Source organism: the organism of the source record quoted next, unplaced genomic scaffold (assembly GCF_019419815.1).
Source record: "Pyrus x bretschneideri cultivar Hongxiangsu unplaced genomic scaffold, Pyrus_bretschneideri_v1 Contig5, whole genome shotgun sequence".
Lineage (NCBI taxonomy): Eukaryota > Viridiplantae > Streptophyta > Magnoliopsida > Rosales > Rosaceae > Pyrus > Pyrus x bretschneideri.
Window position 1 is genome coordinate 10,803,548 of NW_025999787.1, and position 20,907 is coordinate 10,824,454.

General features: G+C 35.6%; 2 protein-coding genes and 1 long non-coding RNA gene across 9 annotated transcripts; 2 read left to right on the top strand and 1 right to left on the bottom strand.

The window, feature by feature from the left end:
• LOC125470198 lies at positions 1-8,004 on the bottom strand. Of its 7 annotated transcripts, none has more exons than XR_007252436.1 (5): positions 7,794-8,004; positions 7,627-7,683; positions 6,427-6,485; positions 3,489-3,602; positions 1-207 (listed from the first exon to the last, which is right to left on the bottom strand). It is a non-coding gene; the product is annotated as an uncharacterized LOC125470198 (long non-coding RNA). The 7 variants fall into 7 exon arrangements; XR_007252435.1 differs by having other exon boundaries at positions 3,489-3,599; positions 7,627-7,667; positions 7,794-8,003; XR_007252434.1 differs by having other exon boundaries at positions 7,627-7,667; positions 7,794-8,003.
• Positions 8,005-13,415: 5,411 nt separating this feature from the next.
• On the top strand, positions 13,416-16,811 carry LOC103956911 (pentatricopeptide repeat-containing protein At3g61360-like). The gene is given in 3 exon segments (XM_009368969.3): positions 13,416-14,029; positions 15,130-15,498; positions 15,501-16,811. Coding segments are annotated over 2 exon segments (1,533 nt in total). The 5' UTR covers positions 13,416-14,029; positions 15,130-15,215; the 3' UTR covers positions 16,751-16,811.
• A 787-nt stretch (positions 16,812-17,598) lies between these two features.
• Positions 17,599-20,327, top strand: LOC103927470 (heterogeneous nuclear ribonucleoprotein 1). The gene is made up of 6 exons (XM_009336396.3): positions 17,599-17,763; positions 18,044-18,084; positions 18,440-18,603; positions 18,730-18,829; positions 18,986-19,155; positions 19,427-20,327. The coding sequence occupies exons 1-6, from the start codon at positions 17,708-17,710 to the stop codon at positions 19,949-19,951; spliced, it is 1,056 nt and encodes a 351-aa protein (XP_009334671.2). The 5' UTR covers positions 17,599-17,707; the 3' UTR covers positions 19,952-20,327.
• Positions 20,328-20,907: the final 580 nt, after the last annotated feature.

Here is a 20,907-nt window from a genome sequence, read left to right on the forward strand (position 1 = left end):
AGGATTAAAAAATTTGAAAAATTATATGAATGGCTAAATAAAAGTGATAATGCATGGCATGTTCAAAGCATACTACTAATTCAAAATACAAGTAGAAGGTTATTAGAAAGTGCGATTACAAGAAGCATGGATCCTACATTGAGAGGACTCGAAGATACCAATGCGGGAGTGCCTTAACGCCAAGATTGTGCGCCTCAATTCTAAGTCCTAAGAAGGCGCAAAACAAAACATAATACTAAACACTTAATCTTCTATATGCTAACCCCCAATTTAAAAAACTCATATAGCATAATAAGTATTGGTTTTCCTAAAACCCTTGTATAACATAACAACACACCTTTCATAAAACGTATATCATATATAATGTGCCTGGTAGTGGTTTCACAATCTATATTGCCCAACCGAAGCCATATATAAACATCATTTGCCCGTAGGCATATAGTATGAATAATCACTAAGTAAGCACATAAAATCTTGAATGTAATCTTTCCTAAATATATCTCAGTAAACAGCTATTCAATAAAACATGATATTTCATAAAGCGTAAATCTAATATACTAAAAAACTTAGTTATAAACTCATGCTTTTCATGTATGCCTTTCTAGTAGTAAAATAATGCATTTTGAAAGGGATCCATTCATAGATACTCCATTGTCAAAGAGCCATGTGAACTAGGAAGGACGTAACGCACCTAAACACATAAAGGGACCAATTACTAAAACCTTACTAACACAATCGAATTTGGGAAAACGAACGTCATAAACACAATTAGGATGTTGGAAAACCTAAGGGGGAACCTCCCGTACCCCCATGCACTACCACGTGCTGAGTTGGGTCACTAGAAAGTTGCCTTGAAAAATCGCCATCAACGAAGCACAGTACCTTCGACGGAGGCGCGTGTGCTCCACGCACTGACTAGAAACTAAGATTCGGTATGGTCTGATCTAATTCGAGTTTTGGGTATAGAGCTTGATTTCTGGGCTGGGTTAGGTAGTTGGGCTTAGGCCAAAAGCTAGGGGTTTGGACCAGGTAGCAAGTTGGGTTCGAATCCAGGTCTGGTCAACCCGATTTCAGGCCGTTAATAATGGGATGGCCACATGCTGGCCGACACCCGAGGATGACACAAGCCATTTTATAAATGCATATGCCGAAAACATGTTATGCATTATCACTTTTAAATTGTTGACAGTTGAATATTATATCTTATTAAGGTTTGTACTTGATTATTACATTGCATGATTACATGCAAAATGCATGTTTCACATGTTTTCGGTATATGCATTCATGAAATGCCTTGCGTTACCTTCGGATGTCGATTAGCACGTGACCATCCCGTTATCCTTCAAACACTAGGATCGGGGCGTCTTTAATTCTACAGACTTCGATCAAAATTAACAAGGTCTTAGTGAATGAACATTTGTAACTAGGAACTACAAACAAACTTTCTTAAAATTATATACCCTTTGGTTGGTGACATTTATGACTGGTGCATTAGGACTTTCATTTCAATTGTCTTTAACGATTGGAATTGCTCTAGACTTCAAACGTTTATGATTATGTAAGTTAACGTATTTAATGTTGCTGCTCAATTTAGTTTTGTAAATCTAAAGGTGAAACTGCTCATGAGAGGCGAGGATTTTGAAACAATGGGATGAGTTTAGAGGTAACGCGATACATAGTACATGTTAAGGGATAAAGTGAGACAAATCTAATATTGGTCTTGCTAAGTCTAGTTTTAATTAATTTGTTTATTGTTTTTTACTCGAGTACTTGCACCTTATTTGCAATTGCAGAAACAGTTCAAGATGCACACTTTTTAGCTTAAAGAGGAGAACGTTTTACTCTCTCCACGTGATTTAGCAATGAATGTCGGTTAGCTATATATTTACTACAAACGTAAAACGTACAGGACGATAGCTATTTTGAGGATGCATTTTCTTTCATTGAGCATGAGGGTGTTCTATTGGAGAAAGATTGTCGTTACTCTGATGATTGGATAAAGGAGGCAGCATTCAAATGAAAGAAAATTGAGAGAACAGGAAAATACATTTTTATTAACTCGTATGAGATACTAGAGGACAAGGAAAGTCTTTTTGGAGCTTTGATGACTCAACCAAAAAAATCGAACATAAAGGTCGCAACAAACAAATCAGTTACAACTGATTGAGTCGTCAAAGCTCTAAAAAACCTTTCCTTATCCTCTATGACCTCATACGAGTCAATAAAAATACATCTTCCCATTCTCTCAAATTTTCTTTCCTTTGAATGCCGCCTCCTTTATCCAATGATCGAAGCAACGACAATTTTTCTCCAATAGAACGCCCTTATGCTCCATGAAAGAAAATGCAACCTCAAAATAGGCATCGCCCCGTACGTTTTATGTTTGTAGTAAATATATGCCTGGCCAACATTTATTGCTAAATCACATAGAGAAAGTAACACGTTCTCCCCTGTAGCTAAAAAAACGTGAATCTTGAACTGTTTTCACAGCTACAAATAAGGTGCAAGTATCCGACTAATAAACAATAAACAAATTAATTAAAACTAGACTTAGTAAGACCTATATTAGATTTGTTTCACTTTACCCCTTAATATGTACTATGTATCACGTTACCCTCTAAGCTTGTCCCATTGTTTCAAAATCCCCACCTCTCACAAGCAGTTTTAACGCCAAACTTGCAAAACTAAATTGAGCAGCAACATTATATATGTCAACTTACGTAGTCAAATTTCCAATCATAAGCCTTATAAGTCTGGAGCAAATCCAATTGCTAAAGACAACTAAAATGAAAATCCTAATCCCAAACATGAAGCACCATATAGTGATAATCTAAACATATGAAGAAAAAAAAAAAAAACCAGTAAAGAAACAGTGAGCAGAAGAATCACAAGATTCATAACCAAATCAAGTAATTATTATCTCAAACTGAAGCTTCTAAACTCCAATTCCTTGATTTGAAAGTTGAGTGAAACCTCTAAAAGTTGGTGACAACTTAAACAAAAAACGTCGGAGCTCAGATGGATCAGGATTCAAGACAAAAAAGGTACGTAGCATGATTCTTCTGGAAATGCAGCCAGACTTGGGGTTTTGGCAGCTCACAACACAATTTCCTTGCAATGAAGGTTTTGGCAGCCACATTAGAAAGCTCAGAAGCATGCTCTGCTCATTTAAGGGGACATGGCCTGTGGCAGAGACGACTCCTAGCTCATTTAAGGAGAAGGAAAGAATCCTAGCCACATCATCCGCACCTTAATGGAAGAATTGGCAGATTTTGGTGGTAGGAGAACTTTAAAACATTGAGAAGAGTTTTGAGTGAAAGCCTAAGTTGCAAGGGTAAAGTGAGACATGTGCAATAGTTGAGGGTGAATAGATCTAGGTACTTTGTGCCAATCGAAAGGTTCTGATTAGTCAAAAGGAAAACTGTACATTTACAGTTCAATAGAATGAGAAGTTTGTCCATATTTCAAATTAAGTTAAAGATACTCACCCCAATCAACTTTACTATGAACAACTGGGCTTACATACCCACACGAACGCCAGTGAAAAGGCTTCAAAGTCATGCTATTAGCGGATGAATGATGCCGAAAACCTCATGTTGCTGCTGCAAATAAAGTAAAGTAGGATTGGTCAGTCAAAACGGCAACAAGGCAATCAAAGAGGCATATAACACACACAAAAAAAAACATACAAGTTGAAGTAGCGCACCATTAACAAACTTTAGCCAATATAGCCATAAACTCAAGTAGCTTTCCACTAAAACCCGATATAAACACAATGGGTTAAAGGTTCGACATCACGTGGATGCCCAAACGAATTTAAGAAAAAAATAAAAAAGGTTACAAGATGTTCTAACAATCATAAATTTGAAAAGTTTGAAGTTAAATGAAAACTGATCCATCAATGTACAAATAAAGTGACAAAAACGAGAGCAATACTAAATATCAGTGGGTTTGGCATATATCATGCTCTATCAATATTGCTCAACAAGTCCAACCAAACAAAGGCAGCAGTGCTACAATCTTCTTCCCTAAATGACGTTTCACTTTGTTGTACTCAATTAAACCGCATTCCATTTGGGAAAGTTACAAGTAGAGTAGGTACCCTAATTGATTCTAAACAAAAATTGCTATGAAATTCTGGGAGTTTTATCTTCTGTTTGTACTTTCTAGATATATGATGCAAATGACTTGGAGCTTGTTTGGATGTGCTTTTAAAATAATTAAAAGTATTTTTGGAACCAAACCTTAGTAAAAATGCAATTAAATTCTTCAGACACCGGGATTGGGGCGTGTCTTTAATGGTACAAACTTCGATCAAAATTAATAAGGTCTCAGTGAATGAACATTAGTAACTGCAAACAAACTTTCCTAAAATTATATACCCTTTGGTTGGTGATATTTATGACTATGGTGCATTAGGTTTAGGATTTTCATTTCGATTAGATTTGCTCTAAACTTATAAGGTTTATGACTGAAAATTTGACTATGTGTAAGTTAACGTACTTAATGTTACTGCTTAATTTAATTTTGCAAGTCTAGAGGTGAAACTGCTTGGCAATGATTTTGAAACAGTGGGATGAGTTTAGAGGGTAACGCGATACATAGTACATGTTAAGAGGTAAAGTGAGACAAATCTAATATTGATCTTACTAAGTCTAGTTTTAATTAATTTGTTTATTGATTTTTACTCGGATATTGCACCTTATTTGCAGTTGCAGAAACAGTTCAAGATGCACACTTTTTAGCTAAAGAGGAGAACGTTTTACTTTCTCCACGTGATTTAGCAATGAATGTCGGTCAGCCATATATTTACTACAAACGTAAAACGTACGGGGGGACACCTATTTTGAGGATGCATTTTCTTTTATCGAGCATAAGGGTGTTCTATTGGAGAAAGATTGTCATTATTCTGATGATTGGTTAAAGGAGGCAGCGTTCAAAGGAAATAAAATTGAGAGAATAGGAAAATGTATTTTCATTGACTCGTATAAGATCATAAAGGACAAGGAAAGTCTTTTAACAGCTTTGACGAATCAACCAAAAAAATCGAATATAAAGGTCGCAACAAACAAATCAATTACAACTGATTAAGTCATCAAAGCTCTAAAAAAAACTTTCCTTGTCCTCTTATGACCTCATACGTGTGAATAAAAATACATTTTCTCATTCTCTCAATTTTATTTCCTTTGAACGCTGCCTCCTTTATCCAATTATCAGAGCAACGATAATCTTTCTCCAATAGAACACGCTCATGCTCAATGAAAGAAAATGCATCCTCAAAATAGGTGTTACCCCGTACGTTTTAAGTTTGTAGTAAATATATGGCGGGCCAACATTTATTGCTAAATCACATGGAGAAAGTAGCATGTTCTCCCCTGTAGCTAAAAAACGTTCATCTTGAACTGTTTTTGCAACTACAAATAAGGTGCAAGTACCCGCGTAAAAAACAATAAACAAATTAATTAAAACTAGACTTAGTAAGATCTATATTAGATTTGTTTAACTTTACCCCTTAACATGTACTATGCATCACACTACCCTCTAAACTTATCCCATTATTTCAAAATCTCCACCTCTCACGAGCAGTTTCAATGCCAAACTTGCAAAACTAAATTGAGCAGCAACATTATACATGTCTAACTTACATAGTCAAATTTCCAGTCATAAGCCTTATAAGTCTGGGGCAAATCCAATCGCTAAAGACAACTAAAATGAAAATCCTAAACCCAAACCTGAAGCACCATATAGTCATAATCTAAACATATGAAGAAAAAAAAAACAGTAAGGAAACAATGAGCAGAAGAATCATAAGATTCATAACCAAATCATAAAATATAGAAAGTAATTATTATCTCACTGAAGCTTCTAAACTCCAATTCCTTCATTTGAAAGTTGAGTGAAACCTCTAAAAGTTGGTGACAACTTAAACAAAAAAGTCGGAGCTCAGACGGAACAGGATTCATGACAAAAAAAGAAAGTAGCATCAGATGACTATTCTTTTGGAAATGCAGCCAGATTTAGGGTTTCGGCAGCTCACAACACAATTTCTTTGCAATGAAGGTTTTGGCAGCCACATTAGAAAGCTCATAAGCATGCTCTGCTCATTTAAGGGGACATGGCCTGTGGCAGAGACAACTTCTAGCTCATTTAAGGAGAAGGAAGGAACCTAGCCACATCATCCGCACCTTAAAAGGAAGAATTGGCAGATTTTGGTGGTAGGAGAATTTTAAAACATTGAGAAGAGTTTTGAGTGAAAACCTAAGTTGCAAGGGTAAAGTGAGACATGTGCAATAGTTGAGGGTGAATAGATCTAGGTACTTTGTGCCAATCGAAAGGTTCTGATTAGTCATAAGGAAAGCGGTACATTTACAATTCAATAGAATGAGAAGTTTGTCCATATTTCAAATAAAGTAAAAAAATACTTACCCCAATTAACTTTACTATGAACAACTGGGCTTACATACCCATGCGCGCCAGTGAAAAGGCTTCAAAGGTATGGTATTAGTGGATGAACGATGCCCAAAAACAAAAAACATGCAAGTTGAAGTAGCGCACCATTAACAAACTTTAGCAAATATAGTTATAAACTCAAGTAGCTTTTCATGCCCAAACGAATTTAAGAAAAAAATAAAAAAGGTTACAAGATGTTCTAACAATCATAAATTTGAAAAGTTTGAAGTTAAATGAAGACTGATCCATCAATGTACAAATAAAGTGGCAAAAACGAGAGCAATACTAAATATCAGTGGGTTTGGCATATATCATGCTCTATCAATATTGCTCAACAAGTCCAACCAAACAAAGGCAGCAGTGCTACAATCTTCTTCCCTAAATGACATGTTTCACTTTGTTGTACTTAATTAAACCGCGTTCCATTTGGGAAAGTTACAAGTAGAGTAGGTACCCTAATTGATTCTAAACAAAAATTGTTAGGAAATTCTTGGAGCTTTATCTTCTGTTTGTACTTTCTAGATATATGATGGAGCTTGTTTGGATGAGATTTTAAAATAACTAAAAGCACTTTTAGAGAAAATATTTTTGGAATCAACCCTTAGTAAAAATACAAGTAAATCTTGAAAAAAAAATTTCTCTAAAAACATTTTCAAGTGCTTTCGGAACTTAAAAACATTTTCTCTAAAAACATTTTCAGTCATTTTAAAAGCACATCCAAACGAGTTTTTGATGAAAAGATTGAATTATCTTGACTATAAGAATACTCACGTGTTACAATGTGCCGTTTTAACTAAGGCCGGATTTTTTTTAACTAAGCCACTTACCTATCCAAAATTCCATCTAATACCTACCAAAATTTAACACCAAAAATCCCAACTTTGAGCTCAAAACATATGAAATAGCAATACATATTATATATAATCTAGGTGATATATGACCAACCAATCTAACCATACATGGTTATCAACTCATTTGGGAAGGAAAACATACATACAAAGTTTGATAGAGAAGATGAGTTTGCTAGCTCTAGGCGTTTCTTTTTGAAAATGTGTTATGGATAAAAAGAGGAGAGAAAGACTGTACAAGACAAAGAAATTGATGCTAATGAGGCAAAACTAAAACATGTATACATAAAACTAAATAAATCAATAATCACTTGGTTCGTTTACTTACCAGTCAAATTAGCGTCAATGCTTTTTCTTTCTTTCCTAACCCTTCCATTCCAAAAATCTTGTTATGATTAAAATGACATACAAAACACAAAGGAAAGAAAAAAAATTTACAAAATAAAAATGCAGCTACAAATATAGGTCGCATCAAAGGATAAAGAAGGATCTTACCACGTGGAGAGAGAGCGCCCTCGGCGTGGGTGGAACGATGGGAGGGAAACGTAAAGCTTTGTCATGGCACCTTTTATAGGCTTACAACCTTCCGGAGGAAGGTTTAAACATGTGGTGATGGACAAGCCACCAAGTCCAGAATGAGGTGGATCCGCGCAAATAAGATATTATGTGGTCAATAGGTTTAATAGGTCCACACAAACCTACGAGAGCTTGAAATGTTTTTTAGTATAAGTAATGCAATAGAAATTGAATTTGTATATTAATGATATGCAAAGTGAAGATTAGATTATTACTTAAATATTAATAAATATGTTTATTTTTTATTTGTGATACATTATTTAATTTGTAAATTTAATCAATAGATTTAGTTTCTCTAACTTTACCTTTTGAATGTTTTTCCTTTCTCTTGCACATTTTGGATTATGTACAGATGAGCACAAGTAAATGCATTCTATCTTACAGATCCAGATCCTCTCTGGATCTAAGGATCCTGAGCCTAAAGATCAATTGATCCGGTTCGTTGAAATTTGATCTAACGGCTACAAACAGGAAATTCCACTAAAAATTATAATAATTGTAGCCGTTAGATCAATGATCAATTTTCAATGAGTCGGATCAATTGATCCCTAAGCTCAATATCCTTAAATTCGAAGAAGATCTGGATCCCTATCTTACCAACCACCGCATCATGCAGAGTGTAAAGTTTTACAACCATTTGATCAATAAGAATGTTATAAAGAATGACTAATGAAACTAGAAAATATACTTAATGGATGTGCTCAATTGGAATTAGGATCCTAACCGGATCCTCTTTGTAGGAATTTGGATAATCAATTAATTGTGTTCGTTCATCATACATTGTGCATTCATAAATTATTTAAAATTTTTTATTTAAAAATAAATATAAATAGTACCTAATGAAAACTGACTACACGATATACGATTAACGAATATGATTGATTGATTCTCTATATTCTCACAAAAAGTATCCAAGATCCTTTCAATTGGTCCCTAATTAGCGTATATCATATACATGGCAAAACGGTTTATCTACAACTGTCTTTCAATGATAGACCATCAATCGTTTTTGGTTTTCGCTATCGGTTTTTCCTTTTTTCACGTGGGTTTTTTACAAAGTTTCTTTCGGCTATGTTTGGTGAGAGATTTCCAGGTGCCGAGGGATAGAGGAAAAGTTAGTAAGAAATAGAGAACTTCATGTTACAAAGACATGTATGAGATAAAATATTTATGAACGAATATGCTCATAAAATACATTTCTAATTCTTTCTAATATTTTATGTTCGATGTATTCCTTATACTAACCACACCCCAATTCTTTTTTATAGCTAGCTTATGACCTCTACGTCAAGTGGCATGGGAAGATATATATGTTAATCTTAGCTTTGCAAAAATTTGAAACATCACTTTGTATTTTTTAAGAACAGAAGTTTACAGGAAGAAACACTACTTAAGTGAAGACTTGATCGATGTAGGGTTTAGGGCTTAATCATGTCCAATTTATGAACCTCACCTATAAATACATACCTAGGTTAATGGTCATCAATATCTAAAACTGCATGAAGTTTTTTTTTTTTTACAAAACCCTAACCAAATTACTTAGATTAACGTATATAAATATGTTTAAAACATTTTAATGCTTAAAAATCTTTATACTTATATTTACCCCATCGTAGAAATTAGAAGTGACGAAGCCAAAGATTCTACTATGGGAGTTAAGCTTAAATATCTATAAGCTTAAAATGAAAAAGAAAAAAAAAATGACGAAAGATTATATATAATAACACAAAATCATAGTTTGAAAACTCGTTAAATACAATTTAATTTGAATCTATATTAATTAATTCTATATTTCTAATATGACATTATTAGACATAAACCGTATAATTAGGGTTAGGTGCATGATTGGCTAATTAGTGATCGTTGACACAATTAAGAGAAAAAAAAAAAAACTACATGGTAAATTTCATTCATGAGTTATATTTATGAGGATACGGATCAAAGAATGAAAGTATCATACTTTTCAATGGACAAAAATGGCCAAAACCTTACAGACTTTGATATGAAAAAACCAAATTCATAAAATCATATAATAAAAACTTAAAAGTAAAAAGGGTCAAAAGATCCAGCCTTCATTGGCTCTGCCAGTGGAAATTAGCCTTCTCACATCTAAAGCCCTTATTTTCCCACACCAAAGTATATTTTCAAGGCAGAAGCCACGCGTTGTTAAAATACTATCCTATATATTCTACTAAAAAATTCTTTTTCTGTTCTTATAGCTCATCCCTTTTTTTACTCTAATTGCACCAAGACAACTTTCAGTAAAACCTCAGATCTTATGTAGGTGATAAGACTTAAGATGAAGAAAATAACGGGATAATAACAGTGTAATTAGTAATAAACCAATGGTTTAATCCCAAAATAATTTAATTGTACTTGGCGTAAGTTATTTGGCCCCATATGGCATGGGAAGATATATATGTTAAAACTTTTGAAAGTTTTGATTTCAAATTGGTGAAACTAAAGAGGTTGAGTACATTCGAGATAAAACTACACAGGGTTCACTCCCAATTTCTTTTCTTTTTTCGTTGGTGAGTGGATTCACATGCACCATTAAATATTCACGTGGTAATGTTACAGTAGTCCATGCATGCACAGAGAATCGAGTACGTACGTCCTTATTTTGTAAGCATGCAGGAGTTTCATCACGATTCACGTGCTTCCCCAGGCTGCATAGCTGAGAAATATTAAAGAGCATGCATGTAATGTCAATTTTTATGCAGCGAATCTTCATTCTTTTGTAGTTGAGTTGAAGAAATATCTTGGTACTTCGGTAGTTGAGTTGAATAAATATCTTGGTACTTTGGTAGTTGAGTTGCATTATATGACCAGCTCTTGAAACTTTATCCTTTTGAATTCAAGTTAACTAATTATAGTATGACAATTGATCTATCGTGTTCTTAATATACTATTTGTTTTTTCCTAATTGATGGCCATTAACCTAGGTAGGTAGGTATAGGTGGGGTTCATAAATTGAAGCAATGATGTTTGCAATTAGACTGCCAAAAGCAGAATCATTGATGAAGTTGTGGAGAGTGGTTGGTATTACCAAATGCACTTATGAATTGGTGAGCTTTAGAAACCAGGAGGATCCTCCGGATTTTCTTTATGAGGATCCAAGGAATTCTTAAATTGTGTTTGTTTATTATATATCATATGACCGGTTTTTATCAAGTACTATTCATATTTAATTTAAAATAAAAGTATTTAAAATGATTTCAAACTGCAATTTGAGAATCTTATTCTCCAAATAATACAAAGTCTATTAGGAAAGATCTTCTAGATCCCAAAAGATTCCTAATCTATCTCTACTTAGGATTTATACAATCACAATAATTTGAGAATTTTTAGGATCCTTACAAAAAGGATCCGAAGAGGATCCTCGTTCCTTTACGAAGCCATTGGCCATACTTGAGCTTGAATTGGTGTAGGCCTAACAAATCCAGCTTTTGAAAATTCTTGTATGACTTTTTCTGTGATGATCAGGAGAAATGATCAAATCAATATGTATGTAGATATTCAACTGGAAATATATGTTTTCTATATATAACAAGGGAACTTGTCTTTTTATTTTAATTTTTTTTTCTCTCAAACAAACGATATTATTTAAACTAAAGGGATGGAGATGGGCTTAGCCTTACAATGAGCTAGCAATAATGTAGTTCAAATTCGCCTTTGACGAGAATCAAACCCAAGACCTCTCACTTATAAGTGAAGATAAATACCAATAAACCATAATAATACAAGAAAAAAATAAAAAACTGTTGTGGCCTATATTTAACTAAGGGGTGCGGAGATTGTAGGATAGACTTGAGGAATTGTGCGTTAATTCCCAAGTCATGTGTCTTTATTTATAGTAATAAGGATGAGAGAAGCTTATTCTCCAAGTAATACAAAGTCTATTAGGAAAGATCTTCTAGATTCCAAAAGAATCCTAATTTATCTCTACTTATGATTTATACAATCACATGTATTAGAACGTATGTCACAACAAAAAATACATTCTTGAAAACCCAGAGTCATCGAAAATCCTGATGGGGTTTGGAACATTACGGCCTAGAAGAGTGACTCCCCTCCGTTGCCTATAATTCTCGACCTTGTCAGCCGTATAAGAGGTGCCACCAGTAGTAATTTCTCTCTTTAGGTGGTCCTGTGTTTCAGACGTGCCGCCTCAAGCGGTAATTTTCCTCCACTGCCTCCTATACTTCTTCGCCGCAGTATTTGAGGTGACTTGAGCAGCATCAACACCATAATGATGTGATAACCGAGTGACGACAACCGCCCATAGCACCACCGCCAACAACATCCAACCCACTGAAATAAACAACACAAATTTATAAAGAAGAATGCTAGGGAGATCAAATTTTCAAATCAAATGATGTGTGACCAATAAGAAGTAAACACGTTAATCAACATTTAAGTAATAAACCAATAATCAACATTCTCATCATTTAGTTTAAAATTTATTCTCCCTAGCATTACCCATTTATAAATGAGAACTTGAATGAAAAGTTTCCGGTATTGTTTACTTTAACGAAAAACCATATTTTTACATTAAAAAGTCAATCATGATATTATTCATTTTGCTATTTATTGTGTTTTTATCGTTAAAACTCAAAGTTTTCAAGCCATTTTCATTAGTTTTCCATTTAAATCCCTCAAAATTTTAATTTAATACGCTCTGCTAAATTCATATCCAATTCCCCATTCGAGAGAGTTACCTTCTTCTTGTCCAAGAACAATAGTCATTGCTGGAGATAGCTAAGCTAGGGTTTCTAATTTTTTTTTAAATTTTATTATTATTAAAGGGAGGAGAAAGTTCGAAACTCGATATTACAATAATTTAGGGTTTAGGGAGTTTTAAACTTGAAACTCATAAGTGGAAGTCCAACATCCTACCAACATCTTATCTACTAGGATATTAGACTATATACCTGAATTTAATGATCGAATTTTTAACCAATTAGGAATTTATTTTAGTTTTTATTTAGGTTTCTGATCGCACTTCCAAACCACACTTCTAAACCGCACTGAACGAATGAGTTTGTGTAATTTTTTTTTATTTGAACTAATTTTTGTAAACCCGAGCTTCGAATTTCTTGTCTATAATTGTGATCTCTTGTTCATGTTGCTTTGTCTGCAAGCTTTCTATTTTGTTTCTCTGCAGCCAATCAGCTCCGCATTCACACGTGAAAAGTAATGTTCGGGGAGAAATTTTTCATTGTGATCGGAATACGGGTAGTACATCACTTGCTTTTATACAAGTGGTGGAAAATTTTACTTTTTAAGCTATTAACTTTTTAACACATATATCCTAGTATTTGCATAGTAACACGTGGTATACTATCTCGCATTCTGATCGCACTGAAAAATCTCTCATGTTCGGGGAAGTATTTCCAATGGAATTAAAGGCTGTTTCACCACCAATAAGACCAAATTCCAATCTACTAGGGGTTTAATGTTATTAGTCTACTTTGTACAAATTCATTTTAGATCAGTTTATTGATCACTGAAATTATGTACTCAATGACACTATGTAATTGCATGGTGTTGATTAATGAAAGGCTATGATATTGTTTCTGGTCAAAAAAGGAAGCCCGATGCCAAATTGGCAAATTAGCCCAAACAAATCTCAATCCTAAGTGCCGATCTTTATAGTGCGAGCTTGTAAAGTGATTAGTTGTATGAAAATTTAAGTCGAGAGTGTGAGAGACCATTCTCAGTTTAGGTCACATTAGGCATGCTGCAAGTTTCTGAGTTATTTGAGCATACTCACTGTTCATAGTTGCGTAACAAATTAAAAATTGATAGTCAGATAAAAAAATTGGAAAAAAAAAAAGAGCTCAATACTGAGTAAGGGATTGTGATTCTCTCTCACTCTCTGAAGTCTAACAATTAAGAAATTCAAATCGTTTAAGAGAAAGAGATCCGGACCTTTATTATGTATAAAATGGATCAATAGGAACCGCATAATTCAATTTAAGTGATTCAGATTTCTTGATGCTTGCTTTAAACGGTGAGATCCGGAGAGAGGATCTCTCAAACTGACTCTCTGGTTGACATACTTGTCCGCTTCTTTAACCACCAAAAATTGAGCACAACGGAAAAAACTGTAAAAGCTGAAGCACGCAACACAGCACCAACACCTTTTCCCGGTAAGTGCTTCTGCGGCTCTGCCTCGTGTTTGTATTGAACTCTGATTCTTTAGATTCCACTTTCTGGGCTTATGTTTCTTATATTTCTCTGAGGCATTCCGTCGAACAACTACAGTGCGCACTATTTTTGCTTGCTTTATCTCGAAATTGGTATGAAAAATGTGTCACTGGCAAGATTTTGATATCTGGGTTGCTCGTGTGTTGCCTGAATATTGATTCGGGTTCGTAAATATATTGTCTTTCATCGTTTACACCGTTCTGCTTTGGTTTGTAGAACATAATGTTGTGTTTGAATGGTTTGTATAACAGCACTCTTTTTTTATGATTTTCTGTCGTTATGTTGAATTTTGTAGAGATGAATATGGCTTATATTAATTGAATCCTACTCTCTCTCGCTACACAAACGTATGGATAGATGGATGAATCTTTGTAGTGGTAAAGTAACAGAATGAACCAAAGCGAGCTAAATTGGTTCCCGAAGGTTTTAGTTTAGGGATTTTTCGTTATAATTTTTTTACGAGAATGAAATTTGTAAGTCCTATCCAGTCATCTTGTTCAGTATACGTTTTCTTACAAGACTTTCAGGATATGCAAATATTTATTTCAGAAATCACAGAGGTAGTGTACGATATGAATGATTGGCTTAGAAATAATTAGTGCTGTACTTTTTCTTGTGGTGCTTGTCATGCTCGGTCTCATTACCTTTTCCTGATTAATCTTGGATCAGCAAATATACGGCTGATGTTGAAATCCCATGAAAGCATTATTCTTCCTGTGAGTTGGTTGCCTCTTTGAGTTTATTGGCCTCTTTGAGTTAATCATTACAGTTCATGAGCCCGAAATCAAATTATACCAATTTAATAGTTTGTTTGTGCTTGTAGCGTATGAATCAATGTGTCTAATCACCGTGGTGTGATTATTTTTCTTAATTCTTATGCTGCTTGAAGTGATTCATTTGTTTTAATACTAGGCCTTGAAACTTAGCCATAGATTGCACTGTTATAGTTGCTTTCCAACTTCCCGCTCGTACTTATAATGTTTTGTTTGTCTAACTGTTAAGCTTTACTGGACCTTTAACTTTCGTTTGCTTGGATATCCAGGGTATTGAGATCAGTGAGCGTTTCCAAATGGAAATTTCAAGTTGCCGACTCAGTTGTGCTTATTGTTAAGTTCAACTGAGGAGAGAATGCTCCATTTGACGAGACTAAAGAGATCCAATCAGCTTACTGAAATTCCTCTAAACCTAAAATTTTCTTTCATTAACGCCTTTAAATTGTCCACCCAAATTCTACCGTCGTCAGAAACCAACATTGAAATTGATACGATCGCCAGAATAATTAACAACCATGCTTATCCTGATCAACCACTTCACCCGACTCTTCTCCAGTACATCCCACCACAAGTTCTTTCCACCAGTTTTGTGGAGAATGTTCTTGGTCACCTTTTCGCAGCCCATTCCAACGGTCTTAAGGCCTTGAGTTCTTCAATTATTCCCTCAATCATTCCCAGTTATGTCCAAGCTCAGACGGTTTTGAAAAGATGCTGCACATCCTTACCAGGATGCGTTATTTTGATAACGCTTGGGAGTTGATGGCCAAAATAAGCAGGATGCACCCATCCTTGCTTACCCTTAAGTCAATGAGCATCATTCTGTCGAAAATAGCAAAATTTCAATCGTATGAAGATGTCCCTGAAGCATTTGAAAAACTGGAGAATGATATTTTTGCTGGGAGGAAGTTTGGTACTGATGAGTTCAACGTACTCCTTATAGCATTTTGCACCGAAAGGCAGATGAAGGAGGCACGTTCAGTGTTCATGAAGATGCGTTCTCGCTTTTCACCCAACACCAAGACCATGAATATCTTGCTCCTGGGGTTCAAGGAATCAGGAGATATTACTGCAATAGAACTCTTTTACCATGAACTGGTTAAAAGAGGCTTTAAGCCAAACAGTGTAACTTATAACATCAGAATCGACGCTTACTGTAAGAAAAGTTGCTTTGCTGACGGATTGAGGCTTTTTGAAGGAATGGAACAGGAAAACTTGTTGCCTACTTTAGAAACAATCACTACACTGATCCATGGAGCAGGGGTTGCTCGAAATCCAATCAAGGCACGACAGTTATTTGATGAGATTCGCTTGAGAAATTTGCTTGCGGACATTGGGGCTTACAATGCTTTGATGAGTTCACTTATTAGATCAAGAGATCTGAAGTCGGCAGTCACCTTGATGGATGAGATGAAAAAGAATCATATTGAGCATGATGATATGACTTACCACACCATCTTCTCTGGCTTGATGAGGACATATGATATCGAAGGTGTTTCCAGACTAGATCATAAAATGGTTGACAGAAGTTTTGTGCCCAAAACACGAACGGTGGTGATGATAATGAAATTTTTCTGTGTAAATCATCAGCTTGATTCGGGTTTGCATTTGTGGCAATACCTAGTGGAGAAAGGATATTGTCCTCACGGTCATGCATTGGATCTTCTGTTAACGGGATTGTGCTCCTGCGGTAGGGTAAACAAAGCATTTGAGTGCTCGACACAAATGGTGGAGAGAGGGAGACGTATGAGTGAAGCTTCATTTCGGACATTGGAAAGCTTTCTGGCTCAGGAAGGTGAGATGGAGAAGCTGAGGAAGCTGAAGCAGATGATAAGGAAATTGCATATCCTGTTGCCCCCTGTAAAAGGGCATACGATCGCTGATCCTGCATAGACAGACACAAAATTGTAGGGACGTTCTTTGTTATAAATGGATGATCTCCATGCTTTTTGTAGTTTGTTTGTTGTTGTTGGTATCAATCCATGATTTACTAATCACGAAAACAATCACTTGGTTAAAAGAGCATATTTACTAATCACGAAAACAATCACTTGGTTAAAAGAGCATATATTGATGGCATGTTGTCCATCTAGTCTTCTAGAAGAATAGAAGTGCTTCTTGGCAGCCAAAAGCACTTTTGATTGCAATTTACAGAAAAATTAGAAGCAGTTCTGGCCCAAAATAGCGCTTCACAGAGAAGCACGTGCCGTAGGTTTCTTCATGAATCACTTGCGAGTGATTTTCTAATTTAGCTTGTTTATTGTTAAAGTGCTTCTAATAGAACCGATAATGAGCACAATTGCTTTATAGAGAGAATCTCAAAGGGGTAGTGGTTACACGATGCACTTGAGATCATGGGTTAAGTTTCTCTTCCGTGGATTTTATTACTAGAAATTTTTAGAAAGAAAATCATGAATAAGGAAATTTATTACCACCTTTTATAGATAAACTTATCCTTAACGAAAATCCTTAATAATCCAATAAAATCATGCATCGTATGTAACTTAGCTTACATAACAATATATGAGTAGTTGAAAATACTGCTTTAGTTATATTCCCGACTCATATAAGTTGTTTTCCGTGTTTGGATGTGGCTTGTTTGCAAATTCGCAATAGAAGTCGGTGTCAAACCATAGTATATATCCCTTTCGATGTTTTCATATCGTACGATATGAGGGGTACGGTTGACATTTCACATACTGTTACACCCTCCAATATATATGGGGGAAAAATAATGTTCTCCACCACTCAAAAACCCTAATCTTGTTATTCTCTCTGCGCTTCCAACTCTTAAAGTTCATACCTTTTTTGTTGATCAAATTTTCCCGAGAAAATCCGATATCGAGCGCAATGGGTTCGAAGTCGAATGCCGGCCATCCTCACTCAGGCGATGGCGCCAGCCCTGGGTACGTCTTCCTTCCCTCCCTCCTTCCCTCTCTCCCTCCCTCCGTCTCTCTCTCTCTCTCCCTTCCTCCCCATACACCCAATTTAGCTGTTTTCTGTTTGGTATTCGAGAAAATTGGATCTTTCTGAGAAAATAAAATTGAAGATTTTATGCATCTTTATATTTTCTAGCTGGAGTTTCTGTTGTTTCCTGTATTTTCTCGTTATTCAAACATTGGGGCATCGTTTGGGCGTTTCCTCACGTTTGCTAATTGTTTTTAATATTTTATCGGTAATTCGCAGAAAGATCTTCATCGGTGGATTGGCAAAAGACACTACAAATGGTGAGTTCTCTTTTCCAACGTAAAGATTTATAATTTATTTTATTTTATTTTTACCTTTTTGTTGTGTTCGCAAAGTTAATTAGCAAAGGTTATTCTTTTTCTTCCCTGTAAGAAGTAAATTTAAATTCAAGTTGTGGCATTGTGCGGCGAAATTATGTGGCATGAAATTAGTGAAGTTTATAGAATCCTTATGGTTAATTTTTGGGTTTATAATTGACTTTGGATGATTTTAGATTATTTTTCAGCTTGCTTGGTTAGTTGGCTTTGTATGGTTTTAGATTAAATGCAATTTATCGTTTTGTTTTGTTACTAATGTGTTGCGCTTTCTTTTATTTTGTTTGCTTGGGATCAATAGCAACATTTACCAAGCACTTTGGGAAATATGGAGAGATAGTGGACTCAGTGATAATGAAAGATCGCTTCACCGGTACCCCACGGGGATTTGGGTTTATTACCTATGCCGATCCATCAGTTGTTGATGCAGTTATTGAGGAAACTCATGTTATTAATGGAAAGCAGGTAAAGTAGATGTTTAAGACTGGATCTTTGTATGGTTTACTGTAAATTATGGTGCTCAGGAATTGATGCTATTACTTATTTATACTCTTTATTTTATATATGACATTAATTCTATGGATAATGCAGGTTGAGATCAAGCGAACCATTCCGAAAGGTCAAGGGCAATCAAAGGATTTTAAGACAAAGAAGATATTTGTTGGTGGCATTCCATCATCAGTCTCTGAGGGTATGCTTTTATGTTTTTATTCTGCTTTAGTGTGTTTACAACACGGAAGTTTGTCACTTTCCTATTAGTTTCACACTGAACTTTTGCTCGACATTTACTTAAGCTTGTTTGCATTACCATCTTCATCCCTTTTACTTGGTTGCTAAATTTGCGCAGATGAGTTGAAAAGTTTCTTCTCTGAGTATGGGAAAGTGGTTGAACACCAGATCATACGAGACCATGAGACCAATCGTTCTAGAGGCTTTGGGTTTGTTATTTTTGACAGTGAGGAAGTTGTAGATGAATTGTTATCTAAAGGAAACATGATTGATATGGAGGGTACCCAGGTGAGCTTGTTTAGAAGGTCTCTGTGTAAACAGCATGTATACAAAATCCTTTTTGACATGGAGCATCAATTTTTGCATTCTGCTGTTTTGTTAAATCTATGCATTAAAGGTTGTTATCTTTCGTTTCCGTTAGTTATTATAATAATTCAAGTTAGTTATTTGGAACTAATTTTAGGTGGAGTTTGTTACAGGTATAGATCTTCTCAGGAAAGGGTGATCACAGTAGCTCCATTTCTAAATAATCTAGGTTAACTAAGTTGCTTTGTTGTAGGTGGAGATCAAGAAAGCTGAACCAAAGAAAGCCTCAAATCCACCATCTGCTCCTGCATATGGTAGCAATTCTAGGGCTCGTTCTTTCAATGATGGCTTTGGTGGATATGGCAGTTCTTATGGTAGTTTTGATGGAGGGTTTGGCCCTGGACCCTATAGGACACCAGGTGGTCTTGGTGGTAGATATGGTGGTGGTTATGGCTACGGTTATGGTAGCGATAGTGGCGAATTTGGCAGTGGTTATGGGAATTTTGGCAGCAGTAGCTTAGGTGGCTATCGAGGTGAGACTTCCCTTGGTTATTCTAGCCGCTTTGGACCATATGGTGGTGGTTATGGTGGGGGCTATAATGCGAGTGGTTTAGGTGGTTATGGCCGAGGCAATGAAGGCTATGGAAGTTATGGAGGTTCAAACTATGGTGGTGGCTATGACTCTGGTCCTGGTGCTACTTATGGTGGAGGAGCAGGTGGACCATATGGAAGGGGGGGATATAGTAGCAGTAGTCGGTACCACCCCTACGGAAGGTAGAAATAGAAGGTGCTAGTGAGTACCATCCCTATGCAAGATAGTAATGAAGGATTTTCGATGCAGTTGCTTAAGCTTTGCCATAGAAGTTTCACACAGGTTGCTTAGATTCGTCTGGCACTCGGTTAGGCACTTTCTTGGAACTGTTAGAGACTCCCTATGGTGGCAGTTTGAGAAACTTTTATGGCGAGAAGAGTTTATTAGTCTATTTCTATATTGTATGGTTTAGAAAAACTATGCAGATTGAAACACCTGGTGTCTGCTGCAGACGTCGTGTAGTTTCATTATGATTTAGTATGTTGTAGACTATAGTATCGGATGATGGAGTTTATTACAATCTAATTAGTGATCTAGATAGATGCTCTAATGGTTTAATTTATCTGCTTAGCCTAGCCTGTGATGTTTACATTAGCATTTGGTCACTTAATAGTTATATTTTGATGCGTTAGTACTATTATTCGTGTTTCCTGTCCAGGGCTGTAGTTTTGTATGTGCTCCTTCGTTAGGGTTCTTCATTAGGGTTCTCTTCGTGTGCATTCGCATACGGCCTTGTGTTGAGATTCAGGTGAATATTTTTTAACTTGCCTTTGTAAGATGGTACTCTTTCATCTGTGATTCTACTTTCCAAATCATTAAGAAATTATACGAGATGCAAGTTTCAAGTGTGATTTTCCAGTTTGGCAAACGCGGTTGATTGCTTCCGGTAGAGGGAAAATTTGACCTTATCAGTTTGCCCAAGTTCTGTTTTCAAATTTCTTTCTTTGTATTTAAGATTGCTGTGTAGTTTTGGTTGAACAATGTGATGCATTTAACTTACTAATTGCTTATACAATTATATTTACCCCCGATTTCTTCCAAGTTTTTCGAACTTTGGGAGCAAAACTTCCTTCTTCCAAATGGTCGGGCACTCTTTTTTTCCCTTTTTTCTGTTGATGCAACTGCCCTTGTTATCGTTCTCT

Excerpts from the sequence above, each read along its gene's own strand:
- LOC103927470 (XM_009336396.3), top strand. The coding sequence starts at position 17,708 with ATGGGTTCGAAGTCGAATGCCGGCCATCCTCACTCAGGCGATGGCGCC. Across the intron at positions 18,830-18,985 it reads TCCATCATCAGTCTCTGAGG|ATGAGTTGAAAAGTTTCTTC; the intron begins GTATGCTTTTAT and ends AAATTTGCGCAG. Across the intron at positions 19,156-19,426 it reads TTGATATGGAGGGTACCCAG|GTGGAGATCAAGAAAGCTGA; the intron begins GTGAGCTTGTTT and ends GCTTTGTTGTAG.